At 39.1% G+C, this 27,791-nt stretch overlaps 1 protein-coding gene across 1 annotated transcript in view; it reads left to right on the forward strand.

The window, feature by feature from the left end:
* Positions 1-27,791, forward strand: part of DRC11 (dynein regulatory complex subunit 11) — a 315,369-nt gene that overhangs the window by 180,313 nt on the left and 107,265 nt on the right. The window contains exon 6 of the mRNA XM_082262397.1: positions 2,622-2,827. Within this exon, the coding sequence (XP_082118523.1) occupies positions 2,622-2,827 (206 nt within the window). The remainder of the gene's footprint in view (positions 1-2,621; positions 2,828-27,791) is intronic.

Consider the following 27,791-nt stretch of genomic DNA (forward strand, 5'->3'; position numbering starts at 1 on the left):
ATCACTACTTTTACCTGTCACTACTTTTACCTGTCACTTGTAGTACTTTCTCAAATTTATCCTTATTTAGGATTCAGCACAAGAGCACTTGATTGATCACTGCCGTGGCACTTTATACATCATTTTATTGCTGTATTATCTTGCATATAAGAGTATTATTGCTTTTATCCATTATGTAGATGTTTATACTTATCCATCAGTGATTTATTTATGGTCCACCTGTTTTAGATATCTAGCGCTGATTCTCTCCTCTCTTTTAATTAGTTTAGTATGTGGTGACACTACTGAATTAGCTGCAGATTTCTGGTGTTCCGTTATATTACAATTTTTCCTCATTATTTCTACATTTCTTTACCCTATCGGTAGCGCATAGGTCCATTTCTTTAAAAGGAGAAATTGGAGTTACCAACAGAGAAGAGAGGGTAGAATGGCCAGAAAAAAAGGTGGAGGAAAAAAATATAAAGGGGGGAGGGGGAGAAAGAGTAGGGGGACTTCACTTTCTAACGCTCTTTACAGACCAACAAACAATTTAGACGGGTAGCGTCCTGAGATCAGCAGCCAGGTATTTGATCCACGGGTCCCACACCCTCTCAGACACATTCATTCTAGTGTTTAAAACCGCAGATAAATGCTCGTTTATCATGATCCAGGATCGTTTTTATTTGAGCTGATCAAACTGTATGGCCGCCGACCTCCAGGACCTGGCAATGATAATTTTAGCAGACACAAATATAGAATTGATGAGATTTCAATGGAATCTTGGGGGCCTCCTCCACCCAGTAAAGCATGTTTCGGGATTTGATCAGGTTATTTTGTGGGAGGAAAAAGATAGAGTTATATTCTCTAATCCAGAAACACCTCACTGCCACCTAATAATTGTATACTTTTTGAACTGATGCTTTATATGCAGTATTTTTTATATGAACTTGCCTATAATATCACTGTAACAAATCATTATGGATTTTTTTTAAACAAAAATATATATATATTATTTCTGCTATAAAACATATCCAATAAAAGAACTGAACATTTTTTTTCTAGAAAATGGCAAAATACTCTTTCCAAAATGTTCATTGTATGATAATGCAGATCTATGTAACACTGTTAAAGCTCTTTTCTGTTTTTCTTTTCCGTCTTGAAAACTTTAAAAAAAAACATTGAAACAGAAAAAAATCTAATTATTTCATGAATTTAAGCCAATAGGTACTCTACTACATATTTTTGGTATAAAAAAAAAAATATATCCCAATAAGCGTTTATTGATTGGTTTGCGCAAAATTTATAGTGTCTGCAAACTATAGTTTTATTTATTTTTTTTTTCTACTAGTAATGACAGCAATCAGCAACCTTTCGTGGGACTGCGATATTGCGGCAGACATTCTGACACTAATTGACACTTCTGACACTTTTCGGGGGCCAATGACACTATTACAGGAATCAGTGCTAAAAAAATATTCACTATCACTGTACTAATGACACTACCTGGGATGGTGGTAACATCAGGGGCGATCAGAGGGTTAACTGTGTGCCTAGCCAGTGTTTTACTACACTGTGTGAGGTGCTTTTACTAGGGGAAGAGTGGAATTTATTCCTTTCTTTGCAGGGACACAAATTCCATCCCTTCCCTCCGGTCAGAATGGCGTTCTGCCTTGTTTATGTAGGCAGATTGCCGTTCTGCCTGTCAGCAGGTGCTGACGGACATTGCGTACCGTGCACCCACCAATCCGCTTCCGCTGTGTGTAATCATAGTGGAAATAAGCCACTGGTGGCGTGCATGCATGCCCCTACCCGGAAGTAAAACTGCTATAGTGCGGAACTGAACTGGTAAACATTTTTAGCAGCATGAACAAGTAAAGGTACACATAAACCAAATAAAGCAGTCAAAAAACATCAAAATAAACACCATAGATAAGTGGTCACAGGAGTCATGCAATCATTAATCCAAAACAGTTCCATGATTAGCCTAAGAAACAGCATAGGGAAATGTGGCAACCAAGAACCAGCATTACCATGGATTGGGTCAGAGCTAAAAGAAGACAGTCAAGGAGAATGAAGGGGTATGGTAAGTAAGGGGAAAAGGAAGGAGAGGGAGAAAGAGAGGGGGAAGGGGGAGGTAAAAGGTAGAGGTTGGGGGATAAAGTGCAGGGGGGGGGAGACAGTGGGAAAGGAGCAGTACGGTTTGGTAGGGTACTATACACAAGGTACAATAAATGACCCTCAGTTATATACTGTGAGATGTTGCTTTTAATTCGTTTAGTATGCGGAGGCTTGGAAAAATGTGCAAATGTGTTTATCATAATTAACCCTGTCTGTACTGTGCTGGCAGTTCTTATTATCCATTGCAAACTTGGTTTCCCCATTTTGTTCCTCCACTTTCACTTTCAAATTGTTCATAGTCGCTTGCAGTCTGCCCAAAGGTCTTCTAAAAAGAAAATACTAGAAAGGTATGAAATATTTTTTCAAAATTATTTTAGGTATGTGTGGATAGGAACACATAACAAACCAAAGTTGACTGCAAAAGTGGAAATATACTTTAAGACCCTGCCTTCCTGGCATTATAGAAAAACTGTATCTAGAAGTCCACTGCCAATTTCAACCTTCTACTCTTTTTGTATTTATAGGTGCCACCTGCAAATTTCAACACTGTGAGCATGGCGCAGATGATTGCCAGTAAGACAGAAACGCTTCGCACTGAACAGACAGAGCAGCATGAAGCCGACTACCAGCATGCCCTGGTGCAGATAAAGAACACTATAAAGGAAACAGAAGGATTGGACATGAAGGAAACACTTCAGGACCAGATCCGGCAATGGTTTATTGAGTGCAGGTAACAACACTTTCACTGTCAATAAATCTTTAGGTGAACTATAATATAGATATACCTAACAAAATCTTAGGGTTTTCATGGATGGTACCAGTCACATATGTCTAGAGCACCAACATCCCAATATATATATATGAGAAAATATAAAAATGGGGGACTATGGGACTTTAATGGTGCTCAATAATAATAATAAATCAAAATAAATGCAAAAATCAGAATACAATTGTTATATATTAAATATGTAAAAATGTATTTATTAAAAAGAATATAAAATACTTCAATTAAAAAAGCTCTATATACAGTGTGTGAATATTACGCTTTCATTTCCCACCCGTTTTCGCCAGAAGCGGCTTCTTCAGAGAAAGTCAGTCAGATTGATATCTACCCTTTCTCTGAAGAAGCCGCTTCTGGCGAAACTGGTTGGAAATTAAAGCGTAATATTCACACACTGTATATAGAGCTTTTTTAATTGAAGTCTTTTATATTCTTGTTAATAAATACATTTATACATATTTAATATATAACACTTGTATTCTGATTTTTGCATTTATTTTGATCTATTGTTATTGAGCACCGTTAAAGTCCCATAGTCCCCCATTTTTATATTTTCTAATAAAATCTGGCAAGTAGAGCTTTGCTGCTGGTTCAGAATCTATAGAAATGGTATAATATGCTCATACTGACACAGTCCGATTTCATGTTTGGGTTTATAATTCAGTGCTCAAATTGGTGGGATGCTGGCCTTTTTGGCTAGAAGAGGGCAATCAAGTCATGTAGGTCATGGATCTGTGCACTGCCATGTTCATAATCACAATGAATTATGGAGAAATTACAAAAATACTAATATAGGTTGTCTGACAGTTTAACAGCATTTATTCCTCTCTAGATAGTCATTTTTATGTTGCATGTGTTACCCAACTGTATGAACACTGGCTCACTTTGGCCCATACTAGAATGGCCATGGTGGTTGTCTTGGCCCCTTACCATCTCTGGCTCACACATCATGAAGTCAGATATCTTAAAGACCTAAGAAAGAAGTGCATGTACCAGCAATTATTTGAATATTCAGCCTTTTTCTTTATTTAAAGCATTGTGTGTGATATCTGAATCTCAATGACGTGCCAGTAAAAGCTGCATGTCTCCGTGTAAGCCATGCACACTGGCTTATAAATCGCTGCTTGTACAAGAGTTTTGTGTTCTGCCTGCAGAAGCAGCTCACTTTTATCCTATTTATTTATGCACATTAGGATGATTACAGGCATATTTTGAGCTCAACATTTAGAGGCAGGTAAAAAAAAAATTCTGATTTGCGTTTCTGATTGGAGCTTCCTGGTAGAAAAGACGCAAAACTCTCCTAAACTCATCTAAAGGGAACTTGATTTTTTTTTTAAGCCCAGTGTGCATGGAGCCTAAAGGGTTGGTTAGCATGACTTATACTGGTATCAGTATCAAAAGAGCCATTTGTTAATTCACTCTTAGAAATGTTTGTACTTTCCTTTATCCCATATCTTAACCTCCAGTTTAAATAACATTTCAGTATTGACTGTGGAAAGTAAGAAGTGATAAAGCTCTATCTTTGACATCACCAAAGCCCAAGTTTCTGATATTTTCTGCTTTCTCCATAAGCACAGGTTAGGAATTGCTTTTCTTAACAGCAGTTGGTAAGGAAAACATATCTTACCAGTGTGAAGATAGTCTGTTCACCTAGAACATACTACATTATGGTATTGGCTCACTTGAAGTTCAACTGTAAATAATGATGAGGATGAATTGAGCTCTCATCGGCTGAGACAAGCAAATGATTTAGCAGGCTCATAAAAGCTGTAAATCAAACATTCTGTATAGAAGGGAATATACTAGCTTATTTAAAGGAGATTACAGGCTGCTATATCTTCAGTCTTGCAATGCTCATCATTACCACTCTACTACAGTCCTGGATATACACATACTTTTTGATCTTAGCAAAAAGTAGACTAACCAAAATAAAAATGTTACAAGAGTCAGGAACAAGAGCTGCTGGTGTAATAAACTTTATTACAGGGACTTTTAGAGCACATATTTAAAACAGAAATACCAAGTGTTACGTAAACTGAAAAGACACGATGCATGGAATGTACCTTCAATGTACTTTGCACGAGTTTGCACGTAGATAACTGCTTTGATTAGGAGTTTTCACTTTAAGTGGAAATACGTGTTGTTCATCTGTACTGGCTTGTACTACATTGAGAATTCCTTGTCCAATTATTTACCATGTCTTTTCTTAAAGTGGAACTTTAGTCCGAAAATTAGGTCCTGCTAGATCACTTCAGGCTGGCCCCTTTTGCAGATGAGCTATGCAAAACAATAAAAGTAAGTGCCTAGAGTTTAAAATCCCATAATACAGAGAGGTTGATTTACTAAAGGCAAATATACTGTGCACTGCAAGTCCACCCACATGTGCACTTGCGCTAGATCTGAGTGGAAGCTCTGAAATGAGGGAAAGCTCTGCCTATTTCGATCATCCAACCATGTGCAAGCAAAAATGCTGTTTTTATTTTAAATTTTCCTTGCATGTCCCCCTCAGATCTAGAGCAAATGCACTTGCAGTGCACCGACTATTTGTCTTTACTAAATTAACCCCACTGTCTCACCCTGTTCTGCACATGCTTCGTGGCTCTCTTTTTTTTGGCACTGTGCCTAAAATCAAAGCCACTAGAGGCCGATCTGCAGACAACCTAAATATTTTTTACTGCTCAGAGGCTGTATCCAAGAAAATAAAAAGTTTTATGAGACAGGACTCAATAAGTTGTGGCTCCATATCCCCAAGTGTAATGGGGAAAAAAAGAGAAGAGACCATATGGGACTTTGAAGGCAGCCACTTATAACCCCGTGGAAAAACAGAACTCAAGTAGTAAGATAAAAAATACATTTTATTCAAACATCATTTAAAATGACATAAAATCCATACAACAAGCATGTCTAATATTTCCCTATTGTGAGACAGGATCTCTCTTACAAACAGGGAGAGACCTATAGAGATACCCGTATTGTAAACGTATAGTACATGTTAGTTATCATAGATATCTAAGTATCACGGGTATCTCCAAGGATCGCAGGATCGCTACGCATTTCGTTTGTAGCTTCTTCAGGGGATCCTGTCAATCCTGGGAGATATAAGTAAACAATACATTATTAATTACATTGTCATTTCGCATTTTCAAAATTAATTCAAAGAAATTTGTACAAAAAACTTGAGTTCTAATGTCCATAACATATCAAAGACAAATCCTAACATGAAATAAATACTCTTAAGATACCTACCTTGCTTCCAAAGGGAATAGAATGAGTATGGAGCACCTAGAGCCGTAAGATGGAACAAAAGGGGGGAGAGAAAGCCTGGACACACCTGTCCCCAAAAGAGAGAGGGCAGGGAGCCCACACGCCACGGATATTGCTCTGAGATTTCCAAATTCAGGGGTGTCTGTCATGAGCCGATATCACCTACCATGTAGAATGTCAAAAAAGATTTTGAATGAATGTCTATTCAAGGAGGTGTATATCAACATTATGTTCAACATCTATTCCCAGAGTAGGTATGCTTATGTGTGCACAACCAGCTGCTCAGAGGCTCTGGGATTCAGCAAAATGGCAGCTTCTACAAGAAACATAGAAAAGTGATAGCAGAAAAAAGACTGAGTAGTCCATCGAGTCTGAAATTTTTTTTTTCCATACATTTTTTTGTCTGAGCATAGACCTCTGTTTATCCCAAGCATGTTTGAAGCAATTTACTGTTGACTGTCTCACTGCCTCTGCTGGAAGTTTATTCCAAACATCAACTACCCTTTCAGTAAAATAATACTTTCTAGAATTCACTTTGAACTTTCCTCCAGGTAGTTTGAGTTCATGCCCCGTGTTCTTGATTTTGGTTTCATATTGAAAACACTGCCGTCCTGAACCTTATTCACCCCCTTGATGCATTTAAAGGTTTCAATCATGTCTCCCCTTTTTCTTCTTTCCTCCAGACTGTACATATTAAGTTCCTGAAGTCACTCTCGATATATGTTTTATCCTCCGTGTGTAATGCATGTTCCTTGTTAAAGAACATTATTTTTAATCAGGTTGTTATGGGTAAAGATCTGCTTTAATAAACTTTAATTTGACTAAAACAGAAATACAAAGCGGAGGATGTTACTGTGACCATACAATTTTATATTTTGATTTTTACCAGACAGTGTATGTAAAGTAATTCATGCTTAAAGATCATCTTGCAATAAAGGTGTTTCTAGCCAAGAAACCACCATAGTGTCCCTCTTCAATTGACACCCAGGTGCCCCACTGAGGTCACAGCTACCAGCCAATCCAGCAGACTTACAAAACACATTTCAAAAATGATTACACTTCAAGGGCACACATACAAAAAGGATATCCATAAAAATTACATGTTTATTACAAAATCCTTAAAAGCTATTTCAATGTCATAAAAAAGTAAGGCTGATAAAGTACAACAGAGTTCCACTGATTACAATGATTTTTCCTCCATTGCCTTCATACTTATTAGCCTAGTGTTAAAAGCAGAGCACTCATTGTTTGAACATCAAAGAAAAGCGCACATTGCAGTGGGAGGGGCAGTATAACTAACAAGGACTTTGATTCAGGTAAAAAGGATATCCCTTTCACAATGCAGGTTTATCATACAAGGGGGGACAAGGGAGTAGGGATAAGTCATATGATCAACTTGGATACAACCAGCCTGCCAGATTCTATAACTATAGCCTATATAGCCACCAATAATCACCATCTTCTCCCGGCGGGGAGGGTTTCCCCCACCCGCTCCCAAGACAATTGCTCGGCTGGAGGCATTCCCCATGTGAACACTGTGTTGATTGGGGAATTGTAAAAATGTATTTCCTGCAACCCATGGTTGCAGGAAAGAAATTCGCACCATCTATGGTCTGCGTTACTCAACAAGAAATATGTTACATGTAAGTTACAGTGCACATTTGTTTCACATGGACCTCTCCAGTGACAGCTTGTCTTTACTAGAGTAGCTGAGTATTCAGTTCAGGGTGGGTACTGGGGTACAGCAATATGTGTGCATCCTCCTTGAAAGGTTAAAGCCGGCCACTTTTTGCAGTGTTACTATTGTAATTATGTGTGCTGATAAAGAATGAAAAGATTTTATTAGTATGTTTGGCTGTGTGACAGCGGGGGGGGGCTTGGGCAGAATTTAGGGTCTTTGCTAGCAGTGATCCAAGAAGAAGTTCCTGGTTTAAAATGAGGAGGGGCTGGGATACCTGGCTGCCAATGAGGAGTTCTGCATGCATAATTGGATGGATGGAGGATACCTGACCCTGAATGAGGGATGCTCACCATGCAAAATTAAGGCTAATACCTGGCTGTGAGTGATAGATGCTATCTGAGAGATGAGAAATTATGGGTACTATCTGACAGATGAGGAACGATTGCTGATGTCTAAAAGATGAGAGGGTGCCTGGCCCACATTTGGCCATGTCCATATTTCACAAAGCAAGGCAAAGGACACCACCATTAGTCCTTCTTCTCCAGCATTGGGGTGTCCCTGGTAAATTATAATCTTATCACCTCCACAAGCACAGACTAGAGGATGGCATGTTTGGGTGAATAGAACCTTGTCCGAAGTTTCAAAACCATCTTACATTTTTCTGAAAAAGACACTTTTAAAAGCATTTGGAAATGGTAGTTTTTGAAGTTAAAGGTTGGCCTTATAGTCTTAGCTCTTTAATCTAGTAAATAATAATAATAGTAACTGGCAGTGTTAGCAAACATATACTTATTCAGAGAGTTTCCTTTTTGTCACATTTTATCAAGCAAATTTTAAATTAGTAACTTTACATTCTGCTTTTATATGTATGAAAGGTTTACTGAGCAGCAGAGTTTTTTTTTTGGGCCAAACGTAAATGCTTCCTTTGGATCCCATGATGTGTATTTGGCACCTACAATTTAATATAACATCCGTGCTGTATATAATTTCATAGCTAGTACTTTGTGGTTTTGTGTAATCAAACAAATGTATTATGAAAGTGTATATCCGAATGTCGTCCAAGAAAATCGCATTGGTCTGTAAACAAAAAAAAAGGAGTGCAGCTATTACAGTATAGTTATATTGTATATATTTGGAATACCAGAAGGGAATGTAGTGTGTATGCTGGAAATCCAGTCTATATGTGCTCTATGTTATAAATGATCTGCATGTGTTCTGCCTGATTTCATGCATCTTATAAGCACATGCTGGTTTAAAAGTTCACATCTGTTACTGACCTTTCCATGTGTTTCAGCAAAGAATAAGTTAAAACTTTGCAGTGGTTGGGTGAAGGCTTCTGGAAAACATGTTCCTATTTTTACTAATCAAAGTTTGGCATGTATTGCTGGGACATGCTATTCTGATTTACAGATCCAGTCCAAAGGTCTTGTAGGAAGCTCTTAAAGTGTATCTCAGGCCAAAACATTTTTTTTTTTTTTTGCTTTTGGATGAAGTAGAGAATTATTAGTTCTTGCAGGTTTTGTGTTGCTGTTTGTGTCTCTTAGGGAAAATTCCCTTCATTTCTGTTCCATAGACACAAAAGTAAGTACCGTAAAAAGAAATATCTTCAAGGTGAAAAAAGCACCCTTTTATATGGTAGTTACCGTAATAGATGTTCCCACTGGAAGATGTAAATACCTCTATCCAAATAGAGGGCAGGGGTAAAAAAGAAGGATCTCTACCCCAGGTCATAAAATGTCCCTTCTAAGGCCACACTCTATTATTTCCAAATCTGAATGTCCTACAACAAATAGTATGTATTACAGACAAAGGAAAGAATGTTGCCAATGGCCAAACCTTTTATTAGCTTGGTGGATGTACATAGTAATAATCCAGTGGCTGTTAGGGTTTGATTCAAGGTTTCATATATGGTTCCATCATTTCGAGCAACGTTCAATGTTCACAAACCTACTTGAATATGGCTGTTGATGTTTTATTCCAAATCAGTGGCAATATATACCAGTGGATGTTGTTTGCAGTTTAACAACCAGATCCTATATATATCATGGATTCTGTGTTAATAAGTCATGTGTTTCCCATAGTCAACAGCTAAAATAACCGGTCCATGTCAGTAGCACATTTGATGGCCTATCCGCCATAATTGCTGATTGCATGTCTTTGATACTAGCTGCATGACCTAACTCCTAGAAGAAAACACAAGCTCCAATCCAAGTGCAGCATATATTGGCTTTATTGTAAAAACACAGGAAAATTACGGTACTCACAATGATGTAAGTATCAAGGGCAAGTGGTAATGGTAAGCGCAGCGGTGGTAGATCCCTGTCTGTGGGGTAACTGCTCAGGATGGCCTCTTGTGGCTGTTGCTCCTGGGGACGCTGCTGGTGGATGTCCAGAGACCTGAAGAAGGGGCGCATGCTCAGCAAACGCGTCGTCTTTAGCATCCCATCACGTCTGGGACGTTAGAGGAGTCACCCATGTGGCATCCCCAGGAGCCACAGCCGCAAGAGACCATCCTGAGCAGTCACCCCACAGACAGGGATCTACCACCGCAGTGCTTCAGTGTGCTTTAGTTTTGTTTAGGACGTTCTTGCTAGTACTCTTCTAGACTTTTTTTTGGCCTGATATCGCTTGTGAAATGTGTTTCCCTGCTCAAATTTTAAAGTCTTATTCTTAGGACCTGGGGGCATCTGAATCCCAATAGGCCTGGGGGCATCTGAGTTTAAAAGAAAAATGCACTTTAATTTGAAATGTTAATATTGAACCTATCTGCCCCTCCCAACTGACCCAGGACATTGTATATACATCATGTAGAAATCACTCCATCCACTGCCTGGATCCAAGGCACTGTTTACCTTTTTCATCACTGTAACTCCATTAGAATATTGTGCATGCACTAAACTAAAACTAACCTCTGAAACACTGGGCTGGTAAGCACTCCACAGGCATTAGTCAGAGCCAGTACTGAATAAGAAGTTTTCCGAAAGACACAGGTACAAAGGTATTGTGACAATTTTCCTTCTTATGACGGCCAGGGGATAACAATATTGTTTTTTCCAATTTAAAGGACTGTTTCTTGACGAGAAAGTGGGAAGCTTTGGGCTAAGCCTGCCAAAAAAGCAGCTGTAATATCTGAACTTGCCATGAATATATTGAAATAATGCAAGAGCAATGCAAAAACATGCTATTATGGGTAGAAACACAAAACACTCAAGGCTAGCAGGCAAAAAACCAGGACTAATGGCAGGAAAATGTCACTTCTAAAGTCCTCAAGAAGTCAGAACTGAACTCACCAACTCACATAGTAACTGTAATATCACTTGTAAGTAAACTGACCCATTAAAGGAAAACTGTGCTTTGAGAAATATGTACACTACAGTTGCAGCCCTCTCCTACTGAAAATGCTAGTTGACCAATTTACTGACTTTAGTACTTTCTGAGTCAATTACTTCACATGAACCCAAAAAATATGAACCCATAAACAGGCAACAATCTTTTTTAGATGGAGGTCAATGATGGCAGCCTACATATAGTATTTCTCTCAGTATATGTTTCCTTTTATTTGTGCAGAATAGACAGTCTGTAGAATATGGTTCGGAAGTTCTATTGTACCAGAAATTTCTCAGAGGCAGAAGGAGTGTGCTGTATATCAGTACTCTTGGTTGGACACATGGGACAGTACAAAGGAGTAAAGATAAAACTGGAAATGAAGAGACAAACACAACTTTATTTTATTCATGAACTATAATGGCCTCTGCGTTTGTCAAGGGATAAACCAAATTAAATTGTAATAATCCAAAAAAGTTCAGCAATAGATTTTATCTTTAAAGTTACATAACGACCATAACTCAGTTTATTTACTAATCGTATCACATAGTCCCTCCAGAACTGCACTGGATGACAAACACCACTAAAAAACGCCATGACAAAATTTGAAAGAAGGGATGGTGGGTGGGAGCAGCCGCGGCGCTCTGTGCTCCAGCACACTCTCCTCAGGCAGCTCACGAGTGGGAAAACAGCCACCCTTATAGCCTCTGTGCGTGCTAGCCAGCCCAAATTGGCCAATAGGGAGATGTTGCTAAGCAATCTAGTCTTCTGCCATCTCCAAAGGCAACCTGTAACAAAACAGAGTACGGGAGAAAGAACCAGAGCCCTTTGCCCCTGTCCCATGTAGCCCTGCTTGAGCGCTAGGGGCTCAATTGTTCTCAGTTACTATATATCACCCCAAAATCAAAATTTTATGTACATGTGAAAACACCTGTGGCTCTCACAGTGTAATTGTCAAGAAGTCTTAGTGCATGGTTCACAAGTGTGCAATAGTACATTGAAATATATATGTACAAATGGCCCACCCTGTCTTCATTTTCTGAGTGCACCAGAAGATAAAATGAGCAGCACATTGACCTGGTCATTACCATTTGAACCCTGCTCATAAAATGATACAGCATGGAAAGAAAAAAAACATCTGAATAAGTGATGAATTCGCTTGCACAGTAGGGAGTTGACAAGAGCAGGTGGAACAGAATTAAACGAAGCATGCAACTTTGTGATCCACCGCTTGGCCATAAATGACCTACTGTGCCTGTAGCTCCTCATCAAAGTGCATCTGGTTTGCAGATGGGTACCAGCTGATTTGTTATGGACAGGTATGGTAAATTGGTTTAACAAAACAGTATACCTGAAATATCAAGAGTTTAGCATCCTTCCTAGTGTCAAGCATCAGATATAAAGTCAAATATACACTAAACAGTGTAATACTCAATAAAAACCACACCTTGCTTCACACATCACAGGTTTTCAATATCCACAGAAATATGTTTCAGTTACAACTTTGATTCATATTAGACCCACATCCAGTTCTGCAGGTATTCTTTAACAAGACAAAATACGAATGACACAATGATTATTAGCTTTATCAACAATCTTTTGTGTAAGATACAGTTACATGTTCCATCTGCAAGCTATATAAATGTATTTCCAGATTCCTGGAAGTGAGGAGATTTAGAATTTAGTGCTTGAAGGGAATTCTATGGACCCTTACAAGTCAGCAGAGACTTTTATACATAGGTAGTGAAGCAAAAGAAAACACGAAGCATGGGACAAAAGAGACAGAATTCTTCACATGTTTCCATAAGCGGAAAAGTCTAATGAATGAATAATGCATGTCCCAACCCGGGAGAGGAGAACTAATGAGTGAGCCAGGCTAACACACAGGCTGCCCCTTCTAATGAGTGTGCTCACCAAACACACAGCCTTCTTCTTATAATGGCATGCCACTCAAACCTGTGTACTTAATTCCTGTACAGGAATATTTACTGTGAGTAACGTAAGATTAAGTGCTTCAGGTCTATGGAGGAAATCAGCACAACATTTCATTTATCTCTGGTCCTGCCCCAGTTACTAAGGTTAATTAGAACATGTCTAGAATATCCTCAGCATAGCATCCTTCTCTATCTTTTGGATGTCTATCACCTAGTGAAAAAACATTCTTATCTTTGGAGGAAAAATAATCTCATTGATAGATTTTGCTTCCTAAAGGGTGCTCAAAAGGAACTTTACATTCCAAGCTCAAAGTAAGTATATTAGGTTCGGCAGTTCTGGTTCACTTTAACTACTTGAAATAATAAAAGTAGTTGACAAGAATGGAAGAGCCAACACTGACTGTCTGCAGAAATGGAAGCTTTCACTTATATTTTGCAGATTTCTTCCCCCCTTCATTGACGGGAGCTCTGTTTGAAGGCTGCTTCACTAATTAATGGGCATTGGAGAGCCCTGTTAAAGGGATTTGGTTCATTGAAAGGTTTCTTTACTTGCTAAAGCACAGTTTATTCATTGAGTTTGGTGTTGCCAGTTAAAAGACATTTTACATGGGCTCAGAATTCTTTTTACTGGTGCTATCTTATTTGATGAGAATGCCAAGCATTTGTCTTGGGAAGGAAGGGATTCTTTGCGTAAGTGGGAAGTAAAATTAGCAGCACAATTCATTTGATATGGTCTCCTGTATTTCAGTGTTAATTTCGTCTACTAAAACCGACTAAAACTTTTTCGTCGACTAAACTACAACTAAAACTAAAACAATTCAGATGACTAAAATATGACTAAAACTAAAATGGCATTTTAGTCTTAAGACTAAAATACGACTAAAACTAAAATGACATTTTAGTCAAAAGACTATAACTAAAACTAAATCGAAATTTGCTGCCAAAGTTAACACTGGTGCATGCTCAAAGCTTAATACCATAAATAATAACATATTGGATTTTTCACTCCCGGACCAGCAGTAGTATATAATGGGTTTGGAAATTGTAGAGAAATGCTTAAATAATGCATTACAAATTACAATTGAACTACACCCATTCGATTATAGATGACTAAAATGAGTTTAGTCGACTAAAATGTAGGACGTTTTAGTCGACTAAAATGTACTGGAGTTTTAGTCGACTAAATACGACTAAAACTAAAACACTTGCAGAAGACTAAAATGGGACTAAAACTAAAATGCCATTTTAGTCCTAAGACTAAGACTAAAACTAAATTGAAATTTGCTGCCAAAATTAACACTGCTGTATTTGCAGGCACCTAACTCTGGCATGACAAGAAAGTTTGAAGATACATTATTTACAAAATAGTCTTGGATTAAAATCCTAAAGCAGGTTATAATACGTACTTTTAGATGATATGTTGTTGAAACAAGTCTTCATTTGTTTGGACAATGTCCCATGCTGTAATGTCAATTCTTTCCATTCCTACTGTCCGCGGTCTAAAATGTATTTGATTAGGAGCTATATTGTTACGTTTTGACCTCCTAAATTGCTTTTTAATAGAAAGCCAGTATGTTCTTTGTTTTGGAAGTGATGCCAAACAGGAAGTGTACTGCTTTTATTAATACAATTTATTTTTTGTGGCTTACCTCAACTCTTTGAATATACATACTCAGCAGTATTTGATCCTTTCCAAAATTCCTTTTGGTTGGATTGATTTTGCCAAAACATGCAAGACGTCTCATTTCAGAATGTTATCTTGGAGATTACCACATGGTGAAGAAATATCATGAGTGACAATGATTTTGGAGGGTATTATGTGAGGACCCATATATGTTCCAGAATGGGTGCACAAGGGATTTCTACATCTGGACTTAATGTACTTTATGGGGTGACTCTGGATTTGTAGGTGGAAAGGGACCTTTATTGAGCTTCTGTACATAAAGATTTATGGGCTTGCTGACACTAATGAACAGGTCGGGGCAGTCAACATGGGGTTCAGACGGAAACTCCTGAGCTCTTTTGTTTTTCATGCTCAGTTGGAAATGGATAAATTAGAAGTATTGAAAGTTGAATTGGTAAATGCCCATGGACCTGCAGTCCTGACAGTCATTTATCAGAGTTTCTGTGTAGCTTTGGTGAACATTTGGATGTAATGGATGTGACATCTGTGCATGCTTCTTCTTCTGATTGCTCTTTAGAGATCTCCGTAGCCTTTTAACCTATCTTCGTAGCCCCCTCCCTGTGAAGGAGATATTTGTTTAACTATCTTTGACACAAGCATTAATCCATTGAGCCCTTAGAACTGTAGGGATAGGGTTATTTATCTATTCGACCCTCCTGTTGTCTGCACTATGTGCATAGATAGCTGCTCCAGGAGTAAGAAATGAACTATTAGCTATTCCTTGCTGGGGTACAATTATATTTGTAGCACAGTCCGTTTGTCCATTAAGCTTAAGGGCCACAATTATGAAAAAAATTTATTCTGAATGTGGTTAAGACATGTAATGCTAGTATTCTGTATATTGATTCTTTTCACTATTTTTGTGCTTTTATGTAGATTTTTCTTTGTATTTTCCTGCAAACCAAGTTGTCTCATATAATGACAGCAACAGGAACAAGCTATAACACTACCAGTGGAGGTTTCGTAGTTGCAGCAACAGTTTTGTCCTAAAAAAGGAAATGTATTTCAGGTATATCAAAAGCTTCCATTGAAGCGTTATAAATGTGAAGAAAAATAAAAAAAATGAAGGGTTGAGTAAATAAAAAAGCGCAATTAATTTACTGAATACTATCATTATATGTTTTTAAGGAAACCTGTACTGAATGAAATACATGGACTGCCATTGCTGACAGCAGTGGAATCTCCAATTTTCTCCAATTTCAGGTGTTCTTTGACTGCATACAGTTATCTGAATACAATATTTTTCTATAGTGTCCTGTTAAGTAAACTCTTTCTATACCATATATATTATTTCTTAGTTTGTAGTTGGTTCAAAGATAGATAGATAGATAGATAGATAGATAGATAGATAGATAGATAGATAGATAGATAGATAGATAGATAGATAGATAGATAGATAGATAGATAGATAGATAGATAGATAGATAGATAGATAGATAGATAGATAGATAGATAGATAGATAGATAGATAGATTGATAGAGATCATACGATTTATGAATTAAGTTGTGACAAAACAGGCAGTAAAAGAGCGATATAAAGGAGTTTATTTCTTAAAAAAAAGAGAAAAATGCAATTTAGTGACATTTCATGCATAACTTTAATTGATAGTTGAAAACTAAATGTTTACATGTTATAGTACTTTAATTCTATAAAGATAGTAAAGGATAATAATTGTACTGGCCATGTTTATTATCTGCTTTATTCATCGAGTAACATGCTTGGGATGAAGCATGCAGACACCTGTCTATGTAGGCCTAGAATTATTCTCTACTTCAGAGCTTATTGTCATCTTTATATATATATATTTTTTTTTTTGAGGAATTGTGCATACATTGAGCTTAAAGCGGAGTTCCACCCAAAAGTGGAACTTCCGCTCATTCGCTTCTTCCCCCTCTCCGGTGCCACATTTGGCACCTTTCAGGGGGATGGGGGAACGGGTACCTGTTCTCTCGGAAGTTTGGTCCCCTCCTCCTTCCCCTGCTGCCGAGCCAATCCAATGGCGGACCGGCAATGGCGGCGGCAGCACCTGACAGCCGATGGAAACATCGGCTGCAGTGCCGACATCGCTGGACTCCAGGACAGGTGAGTGTCCTAATATTAAAAGTCAGCAGCTACAGTATGTGTAGCTGCTGACTTTTAATTTTTGGAGGGGGTGAGGCTGGAACACCACTTTAAAGAGCAGATTAAGGCCTAATGCAAACTGGACGTTTTTACAGCGGCTGTTTTTGGCGTCAGACTTACATAGTTACATAGTTACATAGTAGGTGAGGTTGAATAAAGACAATAGTCCATCTAGTTCAACCTGTGTAGGTGTGTGTGACTTCTTTTTCTGCAGCCAATAAACGTCCCAGCATGTTATCCTGTGTGTCCATGCACACACAGGCTGTTATCATACATTTTTGCCAGGGGCAGTTTCTGGCTGTAAAAAAAAAAAAAAAAAAACTAGTGGGTTTTGAGTGGCGCTTTTTCAGCTGTAAAACGCTCTAACGTCGATAAACACTGATAAACGCCAAAAAACGCTGCTAACTTGCGTTTTTTTACGTTTTTGATTCCATTGCTTTTTTTTAAGCCTTGGTTCTGTTTCGAGGTGTGGTTCATGGAACATAGCCTGGGTTCACACTGGTGCATGCTGAACACCAGATGTGATTACCACCAAAAACGCACTGCATTCCTGTGCACATCACATGTGATGTCTGTGCGATGCGATTTGAGCCAAATATTTTGTATGGCTCAAATTGCATCACATTTGCACCAAAATGTTGTAGGACCCTTTTTTTCTCCACACCTAATCACATTGAATGTGTGTGAATACCCATGTGATGCAAATCTGGCAAGTAAACTGCATTTTGCAATTTGTTTTAGGGTTTCGTTCATGGAACATGAAGCCCCCGTTGACATTGTGTTGATTTGGCATGCGATTTGTCATGTCAAATCGGAGCCTATTGCCAGGAATGGCACCATTTCACACTGAAGGCGGGTTTACAATCATTCAGCTGAACGCACGCAATTTCAAACTTGCATGTTAGTGCGAGTTTGGGGATGATGTGACAGACATCTGTAGAGGTTCATGCACAGATGTCTATTGAAATCACCCTGAAGTCGCCATAAGTAGCGCAGAAACTACTTTTGGGAATCGGTGGGAGTCAGGGTTGCACCAATTCGGACAGTGACGTTGCTGGCAATAGGCTCTGATTTGACATGGGATTTGACATGTCAAATCTGCCTGATGTGAACAGGGGCTTAATGTTCCATGAACGACACCCCAAAACAGATTGTATATTGCAGTGAGCTTGACAGATTCGCATCGCATGGATGTTCACATCCATGCGATGCGATTTTGATGTGGGTAAAAAAGGGTCCACATTTGCACCAAAATGTGGTAGGACCCTTTTTTCCCCGCACCTAAATCTTTTTGCATGGATGTGAACACCCATGTGATGTAATTCTGGCAAGCATTGCATTGTGGGAAAGTGAGAGTTACTAAAATAGCAGAGAGGTGGTTTTTAGCTAAAAACACCAACAAATGCGGAAAAATGCTGAAAAACGCCAAAACGACTGGTGTTTTTATAACGTCCAGTGTGCATGAGGCCGTAAGGTGTTTCTAAATCCAAACATTTACATCAAATGTGTTGTTGCACTTGTTCTTGTAATATCAAAAAAGTATAATTTTAGAGGAAGCCTATAAGGAATCTCGTTGCGTACCACGCTACATCAGAGGTATGGTATTATATGAACATATCACAGTGGCTTAACAACCGTTTGACAAAAGTTTTTGTCAAATATTCCCGAGTCAAATATATCGAAGCTTATGTGTCCCCCAAACACTCCTACCTATAAAGCTGCATAAAGACAATTGTATTTTTCTTGATAAAATCCCTAGTAACATGCTGAAATTGCGCTGAAATTTAAGTGCACTTTTAGCATAAAACTCCTATTTAAAAGAAAAGAAAAAGGAGGCGCAAACACCTAGTGCATTACCCATGGTCACCATAAAAAATGTTTTAATAAAATGCCAAAAACATACTCACAGACAGAACCCGGAAGAAACAGCAACACAAAGTGTGCCAGCCAGTTTGGACCCCTCTCTGACATTAGATGCACAATGACCCGGAACCTGTGACGGGAGGGGGGATCATGGCCCCCAAAGTTTTGAATTTATAGCAGGCATAGAGTGCCATAGGGGAGAACATGGCTGGGTAAGTACACAATATACACTGCCCATCAACCTGGCTCCCATGCTTTAATGATCCCACATGATGCTTGTATATGCTGATATAGAATTGTGTTTTTCTTCTTTTTTTTTTTTTTCTTTTTTTTTTTGTTTGTTTTTGCTATTAACTATTGGCCAGTGGCTTTTTTGGGGCATTTGTTTTATTATTTTTGAGATGGATGAGGACAGAGGGATGGTCTGTGCACTGGATGGTCCAGCTCACCGCCCACAGGAAGCGGGAGGAACTTGTTCAATTGATGTTAGTATTTATTTGGGCCTGCTGTTAATATGACCAGCTCTGATGAAGGGAGCTTGACTCCCGAAATGTGTCTATCTACAGGGACATGTTCCATTCCATGTGTGGTGGATTCTTGTAATGTGATTTTATTATTCTTCTTGTCTGTGTGTATGTTTTTGGCATTTTTTATGGTGACCACGGGTAATGCACTAGGTGTTTGCGCCTCCTTTTTCTTTTCTTTTATGTACCCATGTTGGAGTTCCCTGCCTGAGGAGAGCAGCACGCCGGTCATCCCCTTCGGAGTGAGCGCTTGGCTTAATTGTTTGTTTGGAGTATTATAAAACTCCTATTCCCTAAGGCTCCGTTCACATCTAGGCGTTTTGGGGCGTTTTTGGGGCGTTTTTCTGCTCTAGGATCAGCTCTCAAAACGCCCAACAAGACAAATCCTATTAATTTCAATGGCCCCTGTTCACATCTGAGCGTTTTGACGCTGTTTACAAAACGCCCAACGCTCAAAAAAGTACATGAGCTTCTTTTTGGGCAGATTACAGGCGTTTTCCATTGATCTCTATTCAATCTAAAAACGCCTGCACAAAAATCGCGGTAAAAATCGCGGTAAAATCGCGGTAAAAAACGCCGCAAAAATCGCGGTAAAATCGCGGTAAAAACCGCGCGAAAAACGCTACGCTCAGGTGTGAATGTAGCCTAACTGTTCCCTTTTGTCAGACTTGGAAATACAATATTAGACTTCTGACTTCTTACAGCCCAGGGGTTGTCGACTGTTACTGTACTCCAGCACTCTTGTGTCCTCTGCACATGTACCCAAGAGAATATTTGCCACCTACCTCCTAAATGTACCTGTAATATGACCACTCAGGTCAAAATAACAGATTAACCTCTAAACCCCACCCCCGGTCACTTGGTACTTACCCTTAATTTGTTCCCCCCCATTGCCTATTTTACCTGCTGGAGCCAAGTGCGAAATTTCTAGAGCCAAGTTGGAAGGCTCCATGTATTCTACAGGGCTAAGGAGGAAAGGAAGATATTTAGATACTTCCCTATAACGAGATGTAGCAGGCATTTCACTTGGACCTGATGGGTAAGGGGGCAGTGGGGAGCATGGGCAAAATTTCACTTTAATTTTGCACCATGTGCCTAAGAGAGCAATTGTTTTCGAAGGCCTTTGCCAATATATGCACGTGTTTTTTTTAGAGGGCCTCCGAGAGCCTACCTGCCATCACTGGCATTTAATTTGTTTTTTTCAAAGTTACTGGGGAGGGTGGTAAAAGTTTTGTTTAATAATTCCGCTTACCATTTTAAAAATTAACTATGTAGCGTGTATGGATATAGTATATCTTGCCCTTTATTCATTTTCTCATGTAGTAGTGTAAGTATTTGAATGTTATGGTGCAAGGTGTTCATGCAAGCATACTTGAGCCAACAAAAAAAAAAGTTTTAATTAAATTCTTTCCTTGGTATCAATGTAAGCAGCTTTGTCTTTGCATTCCCAAGCATATAAATTCCTGTAAATGAATGTGTAATTCTTAATCTCTAGGCGAGAGTCACATGTCTAACATTATTCTAATTTAATTAAAAGTGGGTCACATACTTTACAATCTGCTGGTTTCAGATTGTGATTTTGTACGTTTATTTAAACTGTAAAAGTTTTGTATATAGGAGAGAAGATAGCAACCTCTTTTCCACTCGCTCTATCTAAATAATGAAAATGCAAACCAGATAGGTCTGTCAGTTTGCATTTTGAAACAGAAGCAAAAAAAAAAAAAAATTGCACAGTAAGCATGTAGTATATAGCCAACAGGCAGCTTGTGGAAAGTTTGCAGATTTAATTTGCATAGCATGGATTTATTCTTCATGCATATAAAATATTTATGATGACAACTTATTCTAGATCCCCCAGGTATTCCCAAGACAAAGCTGACAAGCAGCGGTATTTGCTACATGCCGAACTCTATGGGTTGAACACGTCCAACATTCACTGCTGAGCTCCAGGAGGGCAGGAAGGCTGCTGCCACAGGTGTGGGTTTAATGAACAACGTAGTAAAAAATGAGGTTGTGGTCAGAGAGAAGGAAATCCCCCAGACGTGGCATGAAGTCCCATTAATTCAAGAGGATGTTTTCCTTTCAGCTAACCATAGGAAAGCAGGGCATTATCAGGCCTGCTCAAAAGACTGCTGAGTTCTACAAATAACCACACCTGTGGCTGCAGAAATCTATACTGTTTTGTTCCTTTTGCTTTCTCAAGTTTGCTGTTTTCCATTGAGCCTCCCCAGAAGAAAAAAAAGCTTATTTGGGTGAACGCTTTCTCTGTATTGCGTTTTCACTAGATCATGTCGACTGGAACAAGTGCATTAATCCCCTCAGTATGAGGAAAGTAGAAAACACGGGAAGTTCAACTAGCAACAAAAAGGATACACGGCCCACCATGAATGCCACTTTCACTCTCATCACAAAGCCACAGGCTCTTGTATTATGTACTTTTGTATTTTATCAAGCCTACCTGCAACAACGGTTTATCTATTGAAGGTTTTCACAAAATATTGTCTACACCTTTCTTTTATTTCTCTTTTCTGTCGTTTAGGGCTCCATCCAGCACCGGAATTGTATAATGGTTACAGTTGTTGGCTGGGATTAGTATACAACTGCAAGTGGAATCTGTTTAACCCCAGTGGACCAAAAGCTTCTTATCTACCATCAGAATACAGCGTTTCTGTGTATAAATGTCTCACGCTCCTCACATGCTTGATTTACCCTGGAGCAGGTTTCTAATCCTAAGAAAAGAAAGGCAGGCCTCCATGCCAGACAGGGGATAAATCTCAGTGCAAGACAGAGATGTAGAAATCACAACCTTCCATAAATCAAGTCACCATTAGCGTAAGTGGGAGGTGGCACAAGGGCCTCTATCAGGAGAGTGGAGTTTCCTGCCTGCAATCAGCAGGGTGGAATCCTCCTGAGAACCGTGATTATAATATATGCCTTAATCCTCATGTTATTCCCCAAGCATTAAATGTATGGAGCACTCCTTCTTTCTCAATTACACTGCCTTGACTAACTGTAAAAAGTTTTCAGTATTGTTCAAAGTGGTTATTGCACTAAGGTCAATAGAGTGATCCCACTGCTGTCTGCTCTGATTAGGAGAGTGTTTTCTCAGCATCCACCACATAGAAAAGGCAGTTGTGGGAGCTGATGAAGTTAATCACTTGGGAGTAGACAACATATTTTAAATAGGCTTGGTGTTAGTTAGAAAAAAAGTATCCAGAGGACATCTATACACAATGTGCTTAAAAAAATCCAAAACAAGGTTAAAAGATGAGGGTAATGTGGGAATTGTATTACAAGAAGCATTTGATTGCATTCAGTGCACCCGCAGATTCTGGCAGAGCAGTAGTTGCTTGACAGTTTTTCTGTCCTTTTAGAAAAGTTGGTCTGTCTGTTTTCATTTACCTTTTTCACCTCCTCTAGTTATCATACCCTTTTGCACATACCACAGGTGCAGTTTGAAAAGTAATCTACTCAAGCATCTCAATCTGCTTTCACGCCTGTTGGTTACCTACAGATGCTGTAGAGTCTGGACTTTAAAGTCGATCCTTCTTGAAGTAAGAGCTTTGATATTACATTGTTTTGAACAAGAGATAGTGTATGAGCCCCCGTTCTATCTGGGTGGCATTGTTTTATATGTATTCACAAGCGGTGAATGGGTCAAAGAACAGGAGCGTGCCCTGGAGACTTACCCACAACATTGGAGAAAAAGCTTACATCTTATGTCATAAACATTCAAAGCCACAACAATTCTCTAATGGTGCTATAGGTACCTCACTACACTACAAACAATATTTTCCACCATTTCTGCTGTCCGCTAAAGGTACAAGTAAGGATAGAGTTTTATCTTCACATTTGTTGGAGATGCCCAAATTTTCATCCATTCCCCAGAAGTTGCCCTACCATCAGCACCGGCAATGTGCCGCTCAAAATCCCAGAAAGGTTTCCGCCACTCCTACAGCATTATTATCACAAAAAATCATCTGCACCTCTATGAGCACAAATACTACTAATGTAGAATGTAAGTTTAACCACTTGCCGACCGCTCACTTGAGCTCTACTGCGGCAAAGTGGTTAGTTATTGTCCAGCGGCGTAGACCTACGTCGCTGGACTCCTCCCCTTGTGGGCGGCGCTCGCGCACCGCCGGAGGCTCGCTCCCGCTGTATTCATTCACAGCGGGAGTCGGGCCAGGGGAGGGGTGGCGGCGATTGCCGCTGCTCTTCCCCGATCGTCGGGGAATCGAGTTTGGAGATCCGCCCGCTTGTGTAAACAAAGCGGGCGAATCTCCTAAGTGACAGACAGTGACAGATTGCAGGGTTCAGCATAGCTGAACATGCGATCTGTCCTTGTGTCACTCAGTCACCTCCCCCCACACATGTCAGTAAGCACCAGGCATGCATTAACCCCTCCCTCTCCTATAAAATTAACCCCTTCCCTGCCAGTGTCATTTTTACAGTAACAGTGCATATTTATAGCACTGATTACTGTAGTAATGTCACTGGTACCCCCAAAAGTGTCAAAAATGTCAGTCAAGGGTCCAATCTGTCCGCCGCAATGTCGCAGTCCCGCAAAAAAAATCGCAGATCGCCGCCATTACTCGTTAAAAAAAAAAACACCAAAAATGACAGAAATCTTTCCCTTAGTTAGTAAACGCAATAACTTTTGCGCAAACCAATCAAAATACACTTATTGTGATTATTTTTACCAAACATAGGTAGCAGAAAACAAATTGGCCAAAAATTTAGAAAAATTTTGATTTTTACATTTTTTTGGAGGGGAATTTCATATAAAAAAATGTGAAAAATATTGTTATTTTTTTCAAAATTTACGCTCTTTTTTTTTTCTTTATAGCACAAAAAGTAAAAATCGCACAGGTGATCAAATACCACCAAAAGAAATCTCTGTTTGTGGGGAAAAAAGGACGTAAATTTCGTTTGGGTACGGGGTTGCACGACCGCGCAATTGTCTGTTAAATTCGCACAGTGCCGAATCGCAAAAGTGGCCTGGATGTAAGACAGCAAAATCCTCCGGTGGTAAATCTTCTACTTTCCTTTACTACCGGTTGTAATTTTAGCTTGTGATTCCAGGATACCTAGAATTGCCCATGCCAAAATTAGAGGGAGGTAGTTCACCAAGTGATTAGTAGCATATTGGGCAACAGTTTTCCAAAATGTTGTATTTTGGAATGAGGTATAAGTCTGCAGAATTATGGTCACATTTAGGGCATTCAGGCGATTGGCACTGTGACAAATTCTGAACATCGTTTCCTTAAAAGAAGAGGTGGTGCTCTTGCTCTACACCAGATTAATTTACCTTTGTTAAGAATATTAGTTGTTAATTTCGTTTGGAAATGAATCCATTTTAAAAGGCCTGCAGAATGTTGAGCATGGTCAATATATGATCTATAGCAATGAGATGGCGTGTTTAGATAGACAAGGTTATGATAACATTTGGTCCAATAAATTTGCAGAGGATGCAAGAAAAGTGGAAGTGCATTTAAAAAAAATGTTAAAATGTTAGAATTTAAGAAAGGATAGATTTTTCAATGCTACTTCAAATGTAAGCAGTTTTTGGGTGGAAGTGTTTATAACAGATTTCACAGTGGAAAGCCATTGATGTGACCAACCCTTACATACTTTATTTCTGGAGGGATGGCGAAGTTCGAGATTTCCCTAAAAAGGAAAAAATAAAGAGTAATAGTTGTCCCACTAATTTGTATTTCAAATTCCATGCCAGACAGTCCAGCAAAAATGAAGATGGGGGTTTAGAAGTAATCTCTTTTTTCCACATGAAACATATATAAGAGGCTTAAAGCACAACTTTACCCAAAAGGAGAAGTTTCACTTTTCTTTTTGAAGATAGAAATGGTACCTCTAAAGTGGGTAAAAGTTTCCCAGTGAGCAGCTGAATCTCATTAACCACTTCTGGACTGGAAGGATTTGCCCCCTTAACCACTTTAGCCCCGGAAGATTTGGCTGCTCAATGACCAGGACCTATTTTGCTATTCGGCACTGCGTTACTGTGTTCTGAGATAACAGGAACACAGGAGCTCTGTTTCTAGCAGTGACAGATGAGCAGTGTGCTGTGTTTACAACGGTTTTTCAAACACGGTCGCCGGACTGTTGCTTAGCTGCTGGGCTAGAGAGCGGGCATGTGATCGCGCCGCCAGCGGCACGCATGCCCGAGACCCGATTCAGCGAGCCGGCGTACGGGTATGACGGTTTGCGCAGGAGAGCCAGCCTGCCGCAGTATATCTGCGGCGGCTGGTCTTAAGGTGGTTAAATAAGGACGTACAATTCTTAATGACAATGATGCATTGCCAAGTGCCGCCTAAGCTGCATTTTTTAAATTAATTAAATGTATTTTGTATTCTTGAATTTGAAGTAAATGCTTAGACGGTGCCTCTTTTGCTTTCTTCTGTATTAAAAATGTATACATAAAAAGATGCTGCCTGCAATTTTATGTTTAAAAAAACCTACAAATCAGTAATGTTTTTTTTTTTTTTTCTGTAGTTCCAACTATGTTTTTTGTCACACAGGGTTTATTATTCCATAACAGATAGTTACAATCTTTCATTGTTCTGACTGTCATCAATTTTAGAAAAGCTGAGATCCACTTGCTTTGGATTACCACACAACATTGCTCTTTGTACTTATTAAATAAGCCCCATATGTTTTTTCACACTGGAGTGAAGTAAAACAGATAGAATTTGTGTACAGTAAATTTCTTGCCAGACATAAAGGCGTGTTATAAAACAAAGGAAGCCTTGCAACGCTTGCTGTTTTTATAATACACTAGTTTCCATTAACTTATGGGTCTACATGAAGCATTTGGATGATAATCCCTATGAGCATGATTGTCAAAAAGAAGTCACGTGTAATAGTAATACTGGCTCACAATCTCACGTTTCATGCATCATACTCTTGAGACTGGAAGAAAAGCATCATGGGATCTGTAGTCTTCTACAAGGATATTCCTGCACTGCTGAACTGTTTAGGAACTGTACTTCCCAGGAAGCCATGGGCTCCAGGCGAGAATTGTGGGAGAGACTATAAAGGGATCTGATGAACAGGCCCACGCTCTCTTGCTTCCCAGGATCCATCGTGTGTGCATCAGTCTGACGCAGAGGAAGTGGACTTCGGCCTACTGCACACCACCCAGCTGTCTGCAGACTCAGCCCAGGCGGGACGGATGACCATCGCTGCATTGCGGACATCCCTGCAGTATCGCTAATCGAGTGGAATTGGCGAGACTCACAGAGACAGCAGAGTGCAGCCATCTCAACATCTCACAGCATGGAGAGTTGCCACTGCCTGTTTTTCCAAAACTCATAAGAAGGACACCAGGATTGGTGAGAGAGCACCTGCTCAGAGTCCAGTTACCAGTATCATTGATAATCAGAACCAGCTATTCTGCATTGCCTGTTTCCCACTGTGCTACACTGGGGAATCATTTGTTCTTTGAGCTCCGACTGCCACTGAAGATCTTAGCAAGGCCTTGCAAATTGAACATTGCTATATCATTGCTCTTAAAGGGGACACGTTACTGGTATCTAGATTACCTCATCTCTCATTAGGATACAGGTATTATAGGCAGGCCCAGCCTTCCCCTTTAGTTAAAGTGTTTCTTATAGCAATTTATAGCTTTCTGAGAGATTCATTAACTTACTGCAAGATGCTGTGTATATTTGGTGTATTTACTTGTTATTTTACCTGGTTATTCACTGATCTTTAGTGTTATTTCAACTGAACTATGTCTGTTTATCCAGTGTCTAGTTGATTAATACTCTTTTCAGGCCTTTTCCTTTAGTAAAGCTGAACTAAGAAGTTAAAATCTATTTGCGCTTCTGGGAAGTGTTGTGACTAGTCTTGAAGTAAATGCTTAAGTGAAACTCGGATGTGAAATAATAAATGTGATTGTTGTATAAATTAAGGTTCCTCAAGGATAGGGAAAATAAAAATGATATTTGTTTATATATCAATAAAGTGCCATTAGTGTAATCAATACATAAAATAAATGATAAAAATAGTACTCTTATCTCCATAAAAAGACATCAGGTGTAAAGTGCATTAGTGTAATCCATAATTTAAATAAATAATAAAATTAACGTTCTTATCTCAATAGAAAATCCTATAATTAATCAAGTGACAGGTAAAGTGCTCAGTGCATTAAACAAAACATTGTGCATAAAAATCACTCAGTCCTTTATAAAATGCCACAGGTGACCAAAAAAAGTTCACAGGTGAAAAATAAATATTCCAATAATGTATCCAGGTGAAAGAAATTTCATAAAGGTGTTAACCCTCCACCTAACACCGTGTAAAAAATGTGGGGTGCTTCTTCTCTATTGTGTACCCCTCTGGTTGTGCTAATCGCTCACCTCCATATCTCAGATCATGCGCCTTGTCAGAAATCACCGGGGCTCCTCTCCACTCCTACTCTGTTTTTCAATGAATGATGGTATTCAAACTGCCTAGGATGGATCAGCCTTCTATACTTTCCAGGTGGCCAGCGAATCT

This window comes from Pelophylax lessonae (assembly GCF_965119305.1).
Source record: "Pelophylax lessonae genome assembly, chromosome: 6".
Classification (NCBI taxonomy): Eukaryota; Metazoa; Chordata; class Amphibia; order Anura; family Ranidae; genus Pelophylax; species Pelophylax lessonae.